Source organism: Pseudochaenichthys georgianus, chromosome 2 (assembly GCF_902827115.2).
Source record: "Pseudochaenichthys georgianus chromosome 2, fPseGeo1.2, whole genome shotgun sequence".
Lineage (NCBI taxonomy): Eukaryota > Metazoa > Chordata > Actinopteri > Perciformes > Channichthyidae > Pseudochaenichthys > Pseudochaenichthys georgianus.
In genome coordinates this window covers 5,724,623-5,740,825 of record NC_047504.1, presented here as the reverse complement: position 1 = coordinate 5,740,825, position 16,203 = coordinate 5,724,623, and the positions used below count along the sequence as shown (strand labels likewise).

The 16,203-nt window shown below is 42.7% G+C and overlaps 2 protein-coding genes across 2 annotated transcripts; one reads left to right on the top strand and one right to left on the bottom strand.

Moving 5' to 3' along the window:
* Positions 1–1,170: 1,170 nt before the first annotated feature.
* LOC117458432 (sorcin-like) lies at positions 1,171–5,228 on the top strand. Its single transcript, XM_034098911.2, has 8 exons — positions 1,171–1,345; positions 2,231–2,473; positions 2,821–2,890; positions 3,528–3,571; positions 3,767–3,914; positions 4,037–4,150; positions 4,253–4,311; positions 4,523–5,228. Exons 1-8 carry the CDS (start codon positions 1,322–1,324, stop codon positions 4,547–4,549), a joined length of 729 nt encoding a protein of 242 aa, XP_033954802.1. The 5' UTR covers positions 1,171–1,321; the 3' UTR covers positions 4,550–5,228.
* Positions 5,229–5,231: 3 nt separating this feature from the next.
* On the bottom strand, positions 5,232–8,108 carry LOC117458441 (voltage-gated inwardly rectifying potassium channel KCNH7-like). The gene is made up of 2 exons (XM_034098922.1): positions 7,815–8,108; positions 5,232–7,685 (listed from the first exon to the last, which is right to left on the bottom strand). The coding sequence occupies exons 1-2, from the start codon at positions 7,989–7,991 to the stop codon at positions 7,428–7,430; spliced, it is 435 nt and encodes a 144-aa protein (XP_033954813.1). The 5' UTR covers positions 7,992–8,108; the 3' UTR covers positions 5,232–7,427.
* Positions 8,109–16,203: the final 8,095 nt, after the last annotated feature.

Here is a 16,203-nt window from a genome sequence, read left to right as displayed (position 1 = left end):
CATCTGAACTCAAATGGCTCAATTATGTAGATTTCATATTTAAGTAAATATTTTGGGGTTTTGGATTGACAAAACAAGACATTTAAAGACATAGCATTTGACTTTTAGACACTGAGACTTAGCAGTTATTTCAGATCAATGTTATTATCCCTACAAGCTCCCACGTCTACATGTTATAAGGAGTATTACAATATATGTATAGCTGCCAGAGTACTATCAGGCACTCTAACCATTCAAACTGACATTAACCGGACAGTGAATGAGTGTCAGCATGTCACCTCCCACCACAGATGTTTGGTTAAGTTAGAGCCATGACACAGAGCTCAACAGGAAGCTGTGACAACCGCGGCAACTTCCCCTACCTGCTCACCACATAACCCAACACACTTTTTCTGTGTTCTATCCACAGCACATTTCCTCTGAGTTTGACTGAAGGGCGACATTCAGGGTAGATGTGGCTCCTGTAACTTCTGATTTGTTTATTTCACAGTATACTGTCTTTCACATCATACATGTTCTGTGTGCATTTCCTATTTTGTCTAGCTCTTCCCTTCAAGGTTTATAAAGCAGAGACCAGATAAATAAAAAGGGAGTAGGTTATACCCATAAAGTTCAGCTAATTATTATGATTTTTGATTTTATGTATACTGTATTCATTTTCCATTTGCAAATCACATTGAGTTGCCTCTATTTAAAAGTTGCTAAACTAATTAACTGTCATTGCATTAACTCAGGTTATAGAAATGAAGTACATGTTTTGTTTTGTTTTGTTTGTGGACAAAGTGTCTTAAAAGCACCATCTAGTGGTGACATGAAGCCATGCATGACAGTTAAATATTTAGTGAAGAAGAATTTAGTGAGAAGTTGGGAAATATTGGAAAAGTGGAGACTCTTAACTTTAAAATCAACCAGAAGCGTAACTCAACTTACCAAAAATTACATTAAGGGGAAAAGTGTTTAACAGCTTGATGAATGTATCTTTTTCAAATGTATTACTTGTTTTTTACTCATGTTCTTCCTTTAAATATTTGTATTTCAAACCATGTTGTCTGTCGTTTTAGGGTAGGTGAAATGTACGAGGATTACTTAAACGCAACTCATTAAACAATTGATGGGCCGGTCTTCTTCTACTGCTCCTCGCTTATTGGTTATCTCCCCCGTCACTCAACTAACTTCCCGACAGCCCTCTGCAGCTCGGATGTGATGTAGCAACTGCTCAGACGTATCGGAAGTTACTACCGTGTATTCACAGAAACCCTTGTATACCGTCACTCCCACTATAAAGATATACAACTTGCTACAGTTTTCCCTATTTCACCAAATGGCTTATCCTGGATACGGTGCGGTGAGTTAATGATATGTTATCGTATTGTTATACTGTTAAACGAGCTACATTGGTTAGCAGAAAAGCTAGCCTGGGGCTGTTTGAGCGAATACTATAGCGATAATAAGTTGTTCTGTTACACGGGTCATACATCTGTTTCCTATCTTCATGTAGACATTAGTTTGGTTTATATATATATTATCAGAAGAAAACGTTACGGTTATTCGGTTTAATTTGGAAGTAAGGAGTCATATTATTCTCCACTTTATTAGAAATTGAGTCGGAAAAATGTCTTCCGGGAGAAAAGAATCCCCAACATTCCAGAGGATATGCAAATCCTTTGACGTGTTTATATGATAGAGGTTTGACCTATTATATTATACCAATCTTTTTTTAAGGCCTATACATCTGCCTCTGGGAATCCTTCATTAATTACAAAGAGGACCCAATTCTGGCCTGTATTCTGAATTTAACTAGAAAAATGGGACTCAACACACCTCATTGTAAGCTTTGTATATTAAATTAAAAATCGCTTTTATCTACGTCTAAGTGTGGAATGCAGTGACTCCTCAGTTTTGATAAATAGGGGTTAGAAGCTTATTGTTCCTCAGCCAATAGCAGGCCTCCAGAGTGACAGTCAGGGAGGCATCACTTCACGTTGATACCTGCAGTCAGTGAATGCAACACTGGCATGCTTTATATAAGCACAACAAGATATCACGTTTCCCAAACTGTTGTCAAGATCAATGAACTGCTATTTTAAAAAGTCTTTATGTGAGTTATATAATAATAAGTAACCATTGAAAGTGAGAAAAATCCGTGGTAGTTGTATCCTGCTTTCTACATTTGAATAAACACTTTGAGAGTCTTTAATGACACCCACCCTGGTCTCTGATGTGTCCCCAGCCTCAGTACGGCGGTCCCATGCCGGGAATGCCAGCTCAGGGGATGCCGGGAATGCCGGGAGGGCCCATGGGAGGGCCCATGGGAGGCCCCATGCCCGGGCACATGGGTGGGCAGATGGGAGGCGCACCCCATCAGGGAGGGTATGCCGCCTATGGAGGAGGATATCAAGGCTTGTACGGCGCCCCAGCCCCAGCTGCTGCCAATGACCCGATGTGGGGTTACTTCACCGCCATTGCAGGCCAGGTGAGTGTGGAGGAACTCACAGGAAAGCACACAGTACACGTAGCCTTTATAAAAGCCACCGTTTTACCAAAGTCTAGCTTTCACTTTCATTTTGAAGTGTAGTCACAAAGAGGACATTCTCTGCAGACATACCTGGTTTCATGAGGCGGTTCAGTTACTATAAGTTAAGAGGAAGCAGGGCTCTGTTTGAACTTGATTTCACACTCTTTCAGTAACGAATGACTCGCTACACGACCTTATCTAAAGTGGTCCTTTGGAAGTCTGTGGAAGATTTAAAATGCCTACAGAAAAGTAAAACTATAATGTGTGTCCCCCCCCCCCCCCCCCCCCCCCCGTGCTGTGTTCAGGACGGAGAGGTGGATGCAGACGAGCTGCAGAGGTGTCTCACCCAGAGTGGATTCACCGGATCCTACTCTCGTAAGTCCACGACTCCTTCCACAAGAGAGGAACACGGCCTCAGACAATATACCATGAGTTCTTAGTTTAGCATTTAACAAATGAGCAGAGGCCGTACTCGCAAACTTAGAGGGCTTTAAAACACTAACAAAATGCTTAATAGTGATGTATTTCTCTGGAGGGGAAGTGTCAAACCACTATTATCTCCTCTGTGATTGGTTGACAGCTGACAGTCTCTTTCAGTGCATGTGAAAAATGAATATTCATTAGTATAAAGGAGAAGGAAGTGGTAGTTCACGAAATATGTGAGAATATGTTGCAGATTACATACATGACGTAAAATGAAGAGTATCTAAGTTCAATATTTGTGTTTTTTGGTGGCATAAGAGCTCGCCAAGAAAATATTATTAGCAATATTATTATACTGCCTTTCATGAATAAAGACTAACATTTAAAGACTGTAATACATATTACTGTGAGATTGAGAAAGTGCACAGAGTTGAATACAAGCACAGCCTTTTTAACAGCATTGATTCATTCATCAGGGAAATATTGAACAGATTTTGCCGTCAGCAGATGGATTAAGTATCACTAAAGTTAAGTGTGAAAACATGGACTTTAAACCTAGCTCATTTCCCCCTTTATTTTCTCTTCACAGCTTTCAGCCTGGAGACTTGCAGAGTCATGATCGCAATGCTGGATGTATCCTAACTTTAATACCAACGAGTCCCCTCAGCTGCTCCTATTGTCCACTCACACTCACCATGGAAGTATGTGTCCAGTAGGCATGGTGTTTGTCCTTGAACCGGGTTAACCAGCTGTGTGTATGTCAATGGCTGCCTGCTGTTTCTATACCTGTGGGTCAGCAGTTATGAATCTTAACCCGAGTGTGTGCAGCGGGACTCCACAGGGAAGATGGGCTTCAACGAGTTCAAGGACCTGTTCGCGGCTCTGAGCGGCTGGAAGCAGAACTTTGTGATGTTCGACCGGGACAGGAGCGGCACTGTGGAGCCGCAGGAGATGGGGCAGGCCGTCTACTCTATGGGTGAGGCTGAAGCATGAGGGCGGGACACTTAATGAAGACAACAATGACTTGAAAGTCCAGACAAAATGCACATGGATTCTGCGTGTTTGGGCCGGGTATTAATCTTCTTCTGTGTTCCTCAGGGTTCCGCATCGGCCCTCAGGCTCTGAATGTGATCATCAAGCGCTACAACAAAGGAGGGAGGATCTACTTCGACGACTACGTGGCCTGCTGCGTCAGACTGCGCGCTCTCACAGGTACACACACACGTTCACTGAACACACTGCTGTCCAGATGTTTAATGTGGACTGAGCGTGAAATGTGTTTATTGACGCTGATGTCTCCTGTTCCTGGTGCAGAGACCTTCAAACGGAGAGACACCATGCAGCAGGGAGCCGTCTCCTTCCAGTACGATGACGTGAGTCCTGTGGAGATAGCACTGCATCACAAACCTTAAGTACAGATGTTTCAACTCACAGCCTGCTGCCTACTGATTGAAGAATTGAATTGGTCCTTTATTCTTTAGTTCCATGCAGCTGCAGCTTACCTGCATACGAAACCGCTCAGAGCAGCTTCAAACACCACATCCTGTTGAGGTTAATTCCATCTCTGTCTCTTTCTGTCACCAGTTCATCCTGTGCACGATGGCCATCTAAGGCTGCACTGACCAATCAGAGGAGGAGTCTGGACCACTGCCTCATGGGGATGCAAAGGGCGCCAGTATATTTGACTGAGCTGCAACAGGGAAGTACTCATGCTTGTAACACTTGCTGTTTAGTCTTGTAAGTCACACAGGGACTTGCTGAATCAGGCACATATATAAATCTATATAAACACAGTATTAGAGGAATTAGAATAATTTATAACACATTTTAAAAATCTTCGATTGGATGCCAGAATGATGCTGGATGTGTCGACCTGTGAGACACCTAATGTGCCATTATAATCTGAATGTACGCTAATATATGAAAGTCGCTTCTAGAGAGCCTTGTTAGGCAGCATCATGATTAATGACAAAACATGTTCACATGCCTTTACACTGAACTGTATATGGCTATGGTTTTATTAGAGCTTTCTCCTTTCTTGCCATATTTTTTTATTTCTGTTTTGTATACATTTAGATTAGCTTGATGTGAAAGTTGATAACGAGCCAAAGTGACTGTGATACTGTTATAATGCTAGTGAGATAAAGCCTGAGATTTGTGCAGCTTCACACTTTGTTTTGAATGTTTCCCTACAAACCCAGCCGGTTGTACTTTGTAAAGATGCCCTGCACACTCCTAATGCCATAGTTCAGATCATATTTTGTTACTCACAATAAACACTTTCTAATCAGTATGCATTCTGTTTATTCATTTATACAATTGCGCATTTTTTTCCCAGTCTATTTACATGATATATTTCATTTATTTAAATATAGTTAAGAACAGAAACATTCAAATGAGCTGTTAAGTGTTGCATTGTATAAAATACAGTGGCAAACATTTAAAAAAAATGCATAAAAACAATTGTGAACAGCACTAAGTATTTAAAAAGGGACATTGTTATCCAGTACAGCAAGTTTTCTAATCTGTGCAAAAGTTAGCAAATCCCATGGAAAAGTGTTCAGGACGCGTGGAGTCTATCGGCGTCAGCAACTTTTGTTCTACATCTGTGCTCGAGAAAGAAAGATGGAGGACACCCTGCTGGAGCATCCGTGTGGTTTCTCTTTTCCTAAATAAGGTTTCCCGGGGTTTCAACAAAGTAAAGAGTTGGGTTGAAGAAGTAGAAATGATATGATGTGCAATATGAATGTTTCATGCAGCCTAAAGCCCGTCACTGAAGTGTTGCTTGCTACATTGAGAGGCTGTACATTGCATTCATCTTCTTCCCTTCTGCACTCCAAAGCCTTCCCCTCAACATCTCGGGGGAAACAATAAGGTCATAGAAAAATAATGGCAAATGAAACTTTGTTTTAGAAAAATAGGTTGAAGCGTTATTTCTAAATCTCCTTCCAAATGTCATAAACAGTTTGAGACCTTGTTATAATTGAGTGCAGTCTCCATGCAATACATGAGCTTGTGTGGGAGTGTGTGGTTAGGAAATGACTAATTAATTTTCCTCATGCACCCTAACGTGGTTCCTTTAAATGTGGCGCTGTTGCACCGGGTCGCCGTCGTGTCAAGGCTAGAGCAGGCGTTTAAAGCTAAGGCTAGTGAAGGCGGCCCGAAAACATGGACAACTATTTTCTCTTTTTTCGTGGTTTTTATCTAGGAAATTGTACTTTTTAAGAAGACGATGGAAGACCTAAAGCATGCAACTGAAAACTATCACGTGGGATCGTCAGAGTTCACTCAGGGTGTGAAGGAGAGTCAAGATGTCACTTCCTGTCGGTGAGCATATGAAGCAGAAATGACAGTGTCTTTGGGTCAAAAATAAAGAACATTATAGAGAAAACACATGGATATTCTCTGAGTTTTAAGTGGTTAATTAACAAGAGAACACTTAAAAATATCAAATATTTTCTCTTAATAATTTGCAAGAAAGTTTAAATATTTTCTAACAGATTTAAGTCCCCACTTCACTGAAAACAAACAAAGGAACCACATGGCCTCACATTGCACACCACAGCTTTGCAAAGTGAAGGTTCTGTTCTCCAGATTCATATCTTTCATTTCCAGCTACAATGGCCCTAATAGTAATGTAAAGAAACACCCGCAGACCGCTGACCCTGACAAGTCTAGTGAACTGCAAACCCCCCACAGCCATGCTTCTGTTATATTGATAGGATTCAGGTGGTTATATGGTAAATATGTGTTTTTCAATCTAATAATTCAAGCATTCATTATGTTGTCTGAAACATGAGAAGGAACATAACTGCAGCTGAAAGAGGCCCTTTACTTTGTTCACGTGCACAATGGTCTCCAGAGCGGATTCGTCTCTAGAGAAATGAGATCGTTATTGCTCTCAAAGACTGGTGTGTGTGTGTGTGTGTGTGTGTGTGTGTGTGTGTGATGTCTGCGCAGCCTCACACACGGCGCTGTGTATTCTCAGTGTTTGTTATCCGTTGTGGTGAAATCAGGCATGCTAAATATAGCGGCAGATCTCTGCGTGGACGTTTTGGAATTTGCTGATAGAAAGATCAGAGCTTGTGGAAATGCCTCAGGAAGATTTTCATGTAGCTGATTCCCTGGGGGAGGGGGGGGGGGCGTTAGAAAAGAGAGGTGACAGCTACAGAGGTCCTGGAGAGAGTGAGGAACATGCCACAGGAAGAAAAGCAACCGTCAGAACGTAAAACATGCATATCTGTTTTAGAAAAAGCACATCAGGTGCCTCGTGTTGCTGGCAGTGTTCTATAAAGTATGTACACGTCGGATGATGACTTTACACGTGGTAATAATATAAATACCTCTGTATAAATTGTCTTTATACATTTAAATCAGAGAGGGGCGAGAGAGTCCGTAAAAGTAATGGAAGAAAGTCTACAGTTGCCTTTGCATATACAGTCTCTTTCTTAGACCCTGAGACAAGCTTGAGAGGAGAGGTGGGGGGGGGCTAGTTTCCTGGGAGCCCCGGGTCAGACGCAGGCCGCTGCAGTGCTGACGGTGCTGAGCCCACTTCAGGCAGGGAGGCTTGTCGGCCTGACGGCAGCCTCTGGTGGGGGGGGGGCTCCACGGAGCTGTCCTGTGTGTGTCTCTGCTCCGAGGCCCAGTCGGTCTCCAGCAGGGAGGCCACGCCCCCGTCTGGAAGAGCGTTGGGTCGCAGGAGCACCGGGGAGCCGTCTGTGGATCTGTTCGGGGTCTTCTCCGGGCTCTGGGGGAGAAACACAGCGTGAAGACGGATCAGAGTGAGCACACTGTTCAAGCCAATGCCCTGACAGACTTTCAATATTTGCAATATATGTGTTTTTTTCCTTAATGTCTTGAATGTGTGGTTTAATACCTGAGGCCGGGGCGGAGCAGGGTCCAGGCTGAACTCCGCCTGCAGGGCCGACACCGGCTGCACCCTGATGGCCGGCCTCTGGTACTCGGGGCTGGAGGTGACGGTGCTGTAGGCGGGGGGCCCGGACGTGGTCTGCCTCTGGAGGAGGTGCAGGATGGCCTGGATGTCTGAGGTCATCTGCGACTCCAGTCTGACAGGAAAACATGGAATCAAATCACAAAAGGGTGGTTCATCACATATGGAGGATTTATTGATGCACCATGCAGTTATGTAAAGGAGCAGTGTGACATCACTCAGAATCAACAAGCATGGTGAGGACTAAAGACATCAGGTTTTTCATCACATTGGAAAAATGTGACAATGTACATACTGTATGTCTTTGCTAATACTATGGGATGGAGGTGGTGGTGGTCAATACTGATACTAAACACTAGAGGGAGACTCAGCCTCACATGGGGGTTAGTATGGAGGATTATACTAGCATGAGTCTGAAGTATTCAGACCCTTTACTTGAGTAACATACATTATGACAAGTTGAATAACTGCAAGTATTTTATCAAAGGAAAAATAACTTAAATATTATTTACTGCAGCTACAAAACAGGAAAGTAAACAGTAAAGGGAAGTTTGTGTTCTGTTTTGCAGGTACCAGGAAATGCACCGTTTCATCACCCGATGCAGAGTTACATCATGGCGTCTCTGAGGGGGTGAATCACCTTTCCTCCACACATTCCTTTTGACAACAGCAAACACAGGATGGAGAGGGAGGGTGGGGGAAGCCTGCCAGGTGGCTGTTTGCTCTTTAGAGGAGAATAAGTGCACATACAGTAAGCCCAGTGTCTGCAGCTGTACTGTGATGCAGTGCACTGAGTGGGACTGATGGGGGAACTCTCTGAGCCATGTTCCCTCCATCAGTGAACATCATCTCCCCAAACTGTGCAACTCCTCCTCACATGAGGACGTCCACAGTCTGTGCAATGTGTCTGCATCTAGATAGACAGTCTGCCCCCCCCCCCCTCCATCTGCACAGAGCAGCCGGGAGTCACAGAGCTGCTCACACACTCTGCATTAACGCCTGCAGCCGCTGTCTGGCCTCAAATGTCTCCATGAGAGCTTCACTTACAGGGAGGAGGGTTCGTCTTCAGAGCTCTGAGCTGAGCTGACTTTGCAAAAAAAAAGAAAAAGCATGATGGGAACCCAAAGATTCCTTCTGTTCTCTAGAGGTCAGGAACCTCCTCTTTATGGCCATCAAGCATTGAAACATGCTGAGCTTAAAAGTAAAGTTTTACTTTTAAAGTAAAACTTTACCCCCCCCCCCTCACCTGTTGAGGTGCTGCTGCAGCAGGTCCAGCCGTTGCTCCACCTCTCCGTAGGTGAGGTCTGTGTCGCTGTCCTCCTCCCCCGCTGCCACCTCCCGACACGGGGCGGACTCCTCGACGGGACGCTGACGCACCCACTCCTCTGTGTGGAGCTCTGGGGGAGAGACATGTTTGCACACACACACACACACACACACACACACACACACACACACACACACACACACACACACACACACACACACACACACACACACACACACACACACACACACACACACACACACACACACACACACACACACACACACACACACACACACACACACGGGGGGGGGGGGGGATGTGTTATTAGAGCATTGCCTCAGGGAAGCATCTTCCTGTGTGGTGCCCTATCATCATTAGCTTCACTAAGCACCCTCACATCCTACAGAGGAGAACACACATCTGACCCTGGCTGACAGTCACGCCCTCAGTGGGGTTTTGGCCTCCTTTTCAGACACAATTGGCATTTCCTGTGTGTTGTTCCCTCCGTGCTGTTTATACAAATCAATATCCCTCTGAGCTTTGCTCTGACAGAAATCCTCTTACAGCCAATAGCTGATTGATGAAATATGAATATGAAACCACTTTCCCCATCTCAGTGTAGAATCACACTGATTGGAAGTTGCTCTGTGTGTTTGCACAAGTGAGGATTTTATTGCAAAAAATATACAAAACAAACAAATAAGCAAACAAACACATAAGCGAACAAACAAACACGGTACCGCTGTGTTAGCTTACAGCTATGCTAACGCCGGTGCAGTTGCTACAGTCCGGCCGAATAAACAAACCGCTCATTGCCAAATTCACCCGAGTCATGTTCACTTCGAAATAATAAAATACTGTGAGAAGTACCATGACATTTCATACTTTTTTTTTAATGGACTGTGTGATATGTTCGCTACTGTAGTTGTCAGTGGGGGAGCACTTCCGGTTTACAGGCTCTGATAATGTACACACATCACTTACATGATTCTCTTAATTCATTTTCTCTAGCTTAAACATGGTTTGTTGAGGTATTTAATCCATTTGTGTTGTATGTTCAGCAGCAGATATATACTCTGTCGGCAGTGGTGTTAGGGTGCAGTTTTAATTCATAATGCGCCTATCTTGTAGCTATGAAGTGTGTATAGCTCCACCTGGTGGTCACTAACTGTAAGGAAGTCTGAAGGAAGGGGCGGATTCTTTTCGGCTGTGTACTTTCAAATTTTAGTGCACTCGAGCCGGTTTCTGAAACTTACCTACCCCACCTTTAAAGTACCACAAATAAAAGTACTCTTTATGCATAATGGCCCATTTCAGAATCGTATATTACTGGGTTACTATTATGATTATTGATGTGTTTTAATTAGGGATGCTCCGACCGATCTGCCGCCGATCAATATCGGCCGATATTCACTCTCTGCCGATCAATCGGTGCTCTCTATAAATGCCGATCGGGAGAGCCGATCACATGACGTAAAATACATGACACTTTTCTCTGTGCGCGGCAAAACAAGCTCGCCAAAATGGCTTCACCAGTCTGGCAGTATTTTAAGGTGTCCGAAAAAGACAATAAAATAGCGGTTTGCAACGTGTGTGAAGCAGAAATCCTGCAGCTCCACCCGCTGTGACGGACCGGTGAGCGGAGCAACACACACACTAATTAGAGTTAGACCTAACACACTTAGCTATTTGATCTACCTCTGGAACAAGCTAAACTAGTTATACATATATTTATTCTTCACTGTCGGGTCACTCATTACTGGATCAGTGAGCTGCATGAGACGATACTGACGGGCTGTCAGGAGCGAGAGAGAGGAAAAGAGAGCGCTTCCGCTCATTTCTCCCGTGTTATTATCCAAAGTTAATGTCAACTTGAATAATGTACTTCATTTGAATGTAACAATTATGTTGGTTGTTGTTTATGGAAGCTCCAGTGAATGAGCCCATTAACTGAGTTTTAAACATCACTTTAAATGGAAGATCCCCATAGGCCCCGCCCACTCAATCGGATCGGTATCAGCCGATACTGATTCCGGCGATCGGCAATCAGCCCCAAAATTGGCGATCGGAGCATCCCTAGTTTTAATCACAACTGGTCAAGAGGGAGCTCATTGGAATAACTTGATATACTGTTGCTGGATATCTTCACCTATACATATGTAAAGTTTACAAAATTAATGATTTATGTTTTGTATGGCTGTCAGTCGATTAAAATAGTTAATCGTGATTTATCGCAAATTAATCACACATTTTTTATCTGTTCTAAATGCACCTTAGAGGAATATTTTTCAAGTTTTTAATACTCTTATCAACATATGAGTGGACAAATATGCTTTATGCAAATATTTGTTTCTTATTGACAAATATTCTCTTGAATATTCTCCACACAACAACCTCTCTCTCTCTCTCTCTCTCTCTCTCTCTCTCTCTCTCTCTCTCTCTCTCTCTCTCTCTCTCTCTCTCTCTCTCTCTCTCAAGCCTGTTTACAGTTGTCGGCGAAATGCCGCTCCTCTGTCTGCATAACAGTCAAAGCATGAGACTGAAGTTCCCACAGGGGTCAAAACAATGCGCTGTGATGTGCAGTCGACACGTTGGATGCGATCCGAATGATCTCACGCAGCCCCTCGTCCTCCACAATGTTAATGGTCCTGCAAGCTGTAGTCACCCATTTAGCTATCGCTGCTGAAAGCTTGCTGCTCGTAGACGCCGTGTCCAGGCGTCTCCCCGGCAAACTTTCAAGCGTGGTCTGCCGCAAGCGAGCGGCATGAGCGGGGCTGTCAGCATCAGCTCCTGCCGCAAGTGATTATTAACGAGTTAACTTGACAGCCCTAATATTTTATATTAGCTAATAATCTAAACCTAAAATGTAACTAGTAACCTGTACTTTTTTAAATGACATACTTTGGCATGTATTCTGATATATTGAATATTTGTTTATGACTTTTTAATGACAATTACACCTTTCTTCACAATGGCATTCTATATTAATCACCTCCATATTTATTATTAATATGTATCTATATATAATATATATGTATTAATAGTGTACAAAATGTTTCCTTTATCAGTCCTTTAATAACCTTTTTATGAAACCTTTCTTATAACCATGTCATAATGTGTGTTTTTCAAATGGAAATGATTGCAACTTTAAATCCTGAGGACTTTCTTTATCTTGTGTTTCAGCGTTCGGAGGTCTGCAGATGGACTGGTGTTTACAGAGGGAACTATGGAGGAGTTTGTCTCCGTTATTTTATACATATAACTATCACTAAATCACATTGTAGTGAACAATATGTGGGATTTCTATGAGTAACTATGAATTAATTTTTTTATGACATACTTGACTATGACATTTGTATGGCTTTTTACCACGATACGTACGATGCAATATATCTTTGTATTAAATAATATGATGTTATTTTTGAGATATTTCGACATTTTATTCATAATACTATTAATCTACTTTTTGTATGTTCATTTTGACCTACTGTACAACTTGTTTCTACTATGTCGCCTTTTTTCTGATATTTTCAACATTGTCTCCTTTTAAAATGTTCTTCTGATATTACTATACTATACTATGTTGTTTATTATTAACATTTTTCATCATATTATATTATTAGTTTGTATGATATTTCTGACGTACTATGCTATGTTTTCTTTTCATATTTTCGAAGTTATACTATTTTTTTTTTTCTGACATTTTCAATCTACTGACTTCATGGTGTCTTTTCTTCCTTTCTCCCCACAGGACTGCGAGGACACTCATCTGACATCAATGAAGACGTGGCTTCTGGAGTTTCTGAAGAACTTACGGTACTATACTATGACTTTTATGATATTTCCGACATACCACTATGACTATTTTCCAACATAGTCATAGTATACTATGCTATTTGTATTTACATTTTCGACATACTATGTCGTTTTTTTTGCATATTTTCATCGTCATCGACATACTATACTACGCCTTGTGTCTACGCACTAGACTGTGCCTTATTTTCACATAAAATACGATGTTTTCTCCGACATTGGTTAGGGTTAGGGTTATGACTTCTTTGTCATTTTTTCCAACATGCTATATTATGACTTTTCGGTCATTTCTAACAAAATAAAATACCACGCCTGGTATCCACACACTATACCGTGCGTTATTATGGCATCAAATAATTTTTTTTATTATTTTGTTGCATTTCTCCCAAAAAATCGACATATGTTATATGTCGTTTCTAATTTTTTAAATTTTTTAGAAATGCTATATTATTACTTTTCTGTCATCGTTATCGACATACTATACTACACCTTGTTTCTACGCACTACACCGTGCCTTATTTCCACATAAAATACGATGTTTTCATGGGTTAGGGTTAGCTATACTGACTTCATGGTGTCTTTTTCTTCTTTTCTTCCCACAGAGTGAAGAGACAATCCCCCCCCCCCGCCACGCCATCAATTAAGACCCCGGCTGCCTATGTTTCTGAAAAACTTGTGGACGTTTTCAGCCTTGGGGAAGTATAGCAGACTTAGCAGCCTGAGGGACGTATAGCAGACTTAACAGACTATCGATGTGGCTGCAGTGAGAGCACACAGCCACTGAGCAGACTTAGCCGACTTGGGGCGGTGGCTGGGGTGCCGAGCGGCCCCCCCCCCCAGCCACGTCAGCCCCCCCGACTTAGCAGACTTAGCAGGCCTACTGACTTAGCAGACTATCGGCAGTGACTGCAGGCCCCTGCACAGGAGTGCAGTGAGAGCCGGCAGCCACCTATCGGCCGCTTATTAGACTTAACAGACTTGGGGACGTTTAGCAGACTTGGGGATGTTTAGCAGACTTAGCAGACTTGGGGACGTTTAGCAGACTTGGGGACAAGGCTGCACTGCTATGTATGAATAAAATGAATAAATGTGAATAAAAAAAGGTTTCTCAAAATACATTTGTCTCCTTTCTTCATTTCCAGTTCCCAAGATAGTGTCCTATTCACTTACTTCCTAACCCTCCTTTCTTCTATTCCCTTAATTAGCATCGCATTAACCCATCAACCTATTAACGTATTCATTACCCCCTTATCCTTATCCATCTACTCTCTGCATCGTATACGTCTCGAACCTGCAACCTCTGGTCTACCAAGCACCCTTCTATCTCCCTGAGCTATGAGAGCTGATGACAGCTCTCTGCTGTTGCTTGTATTTGAGTTCTTCATCACGGGAAAGACACATTAAAACTCTGCACGGCACAAGACTCAGACTCCTGGTTCCTTTAAACCCAGTGGAAACCCGAGGTTTGAACTCACGTTCTCTGGTCTCCAAGACGGGTTCTTATCACAGTGAGCCATACGCCCTGACGCAGTGAGATGTTCCCTGGCCTATCTGAGATGTTCACCTCAGGTCTGGACCTTAAAATACACAGCCCAAGCACCTCTGATTTGACCTGAGACGTTATTGTTTCGTAGAGCTTATGTCTTGTTCATTTGGGTTCGTGGACCTTAAAGATGACTGGACCTGAAGAGCCTTGAACCGACGACCTTCAGTCTCACCGTCAGTCTTCTAACGCTCTGAGCCATTCGACCTGACACAGTACGAGAAGGTTTTGAAGTGCTTTTGCCTTTTTATTTGGGATGATGGACTTTAAGAAACAAGGCACCTCACAAGGATCGAACTAACAGCCTTTAGCTTTCGGGGCAGTGTTGTATCTCTGAGCCATTTCTTCTGGCTCGTCTCCATTTCATTTTCTAATCTAATTCTTCACTTTGGGTGTTGGCTTTCAAAAATCACTGCACCTCACGAGGATCGAACCTAAGACCTTGGAGTTGGTGAACAGTTGTCTATCACTCAGAGCTATTTGAGCTGTGAAGCCTTCTATCGTTTGGGAGGAGTTGGGAACAAATAAAATGTACAAAAGTTAAACAAATAGAATTTTAAAAAAAGACACTGCACTCACACAAATAATAAGGATTGAACTCGGGTCCTCTTGTCTTCAGACCTTTATCATATAACTTTGAGCTATGTGACTTCAGTCATTTTTTCAGTCTCATTTTAAAATAATTCTTCAAGGTTGGATGTTGGACTTCAGGAAATCAACGAGGTGTTAAGCTGTCGTTTTGTACAGCTTGTGAAACAAAGAACAGGTGCAAAAAATGTCAGAGTATAGTATGTCCGAAATAATTGAGTATATTCTTAAATATACAGTGATAAATGGACGTGTTTGCCATACAGCAAATAAGTCAGACTGTGGAAACGCAGACGTGTGTATTAGCTCGACAAGAAGCAGCAGACAGTGGGTGAGAGTGAGGATTTCTCGCAGAGCTTGTCGGGGATCTCCCGCCCAGATGCAGCTCTTTGTGAGGGCCGCTCAGTGAAGCCTGCAGTAAACGCTGAAATCCACAGGAGGCTTTCATCCCTACTGCTGTGTTTCATTTTCATCTGAATAAATAATAACCACTTATCTCTCAGATTTCCTTAAAAAGATTACAATCTGACATCATGCCAACATCATGATTTAACCTCCTGTAAATCCTTTATTTGGTCATGACCTACGATGAAAAGGGTGACCCTAGATATAATCCTCTTATGTTTTACTACTGAGTGGGTTTTAGGTTTCACCATAATGACTCATAATCCCTGTGTGGATTTTTAATAGGTGTGACATTCCTCTGCTGGGGCTAAAGGGATTTTTTTCTAAATTAAATTCTGAGCCAATTACCATTCTGCATTACAACTTTAGAGGACAAGCAAGCAAGAAAATCATCATCTGTTTAAACAAGACAGTGATTCGCTTAGCATGCAACCTTTCCCACTGCACTGCACTTACACAGTTTAGCACCCTGACTTTGGAGGGCTACCAAAGTGCGCAGAACAACCAACTGTGCCACCAACACAAATGTTAAGACCGCAGAGGATACACTGGTGCATCCTCCAAATTTCCCGCAACGAAGGATTCAGTCCTCGATAGAATTCCAAGGATCCTGGACAATGGAACAGTCCTTCGGTGGGATTCGATGACGTAGTATCCTTGAAATAGTAGCTCTGGAGGAGCCTTCCTCGATATTG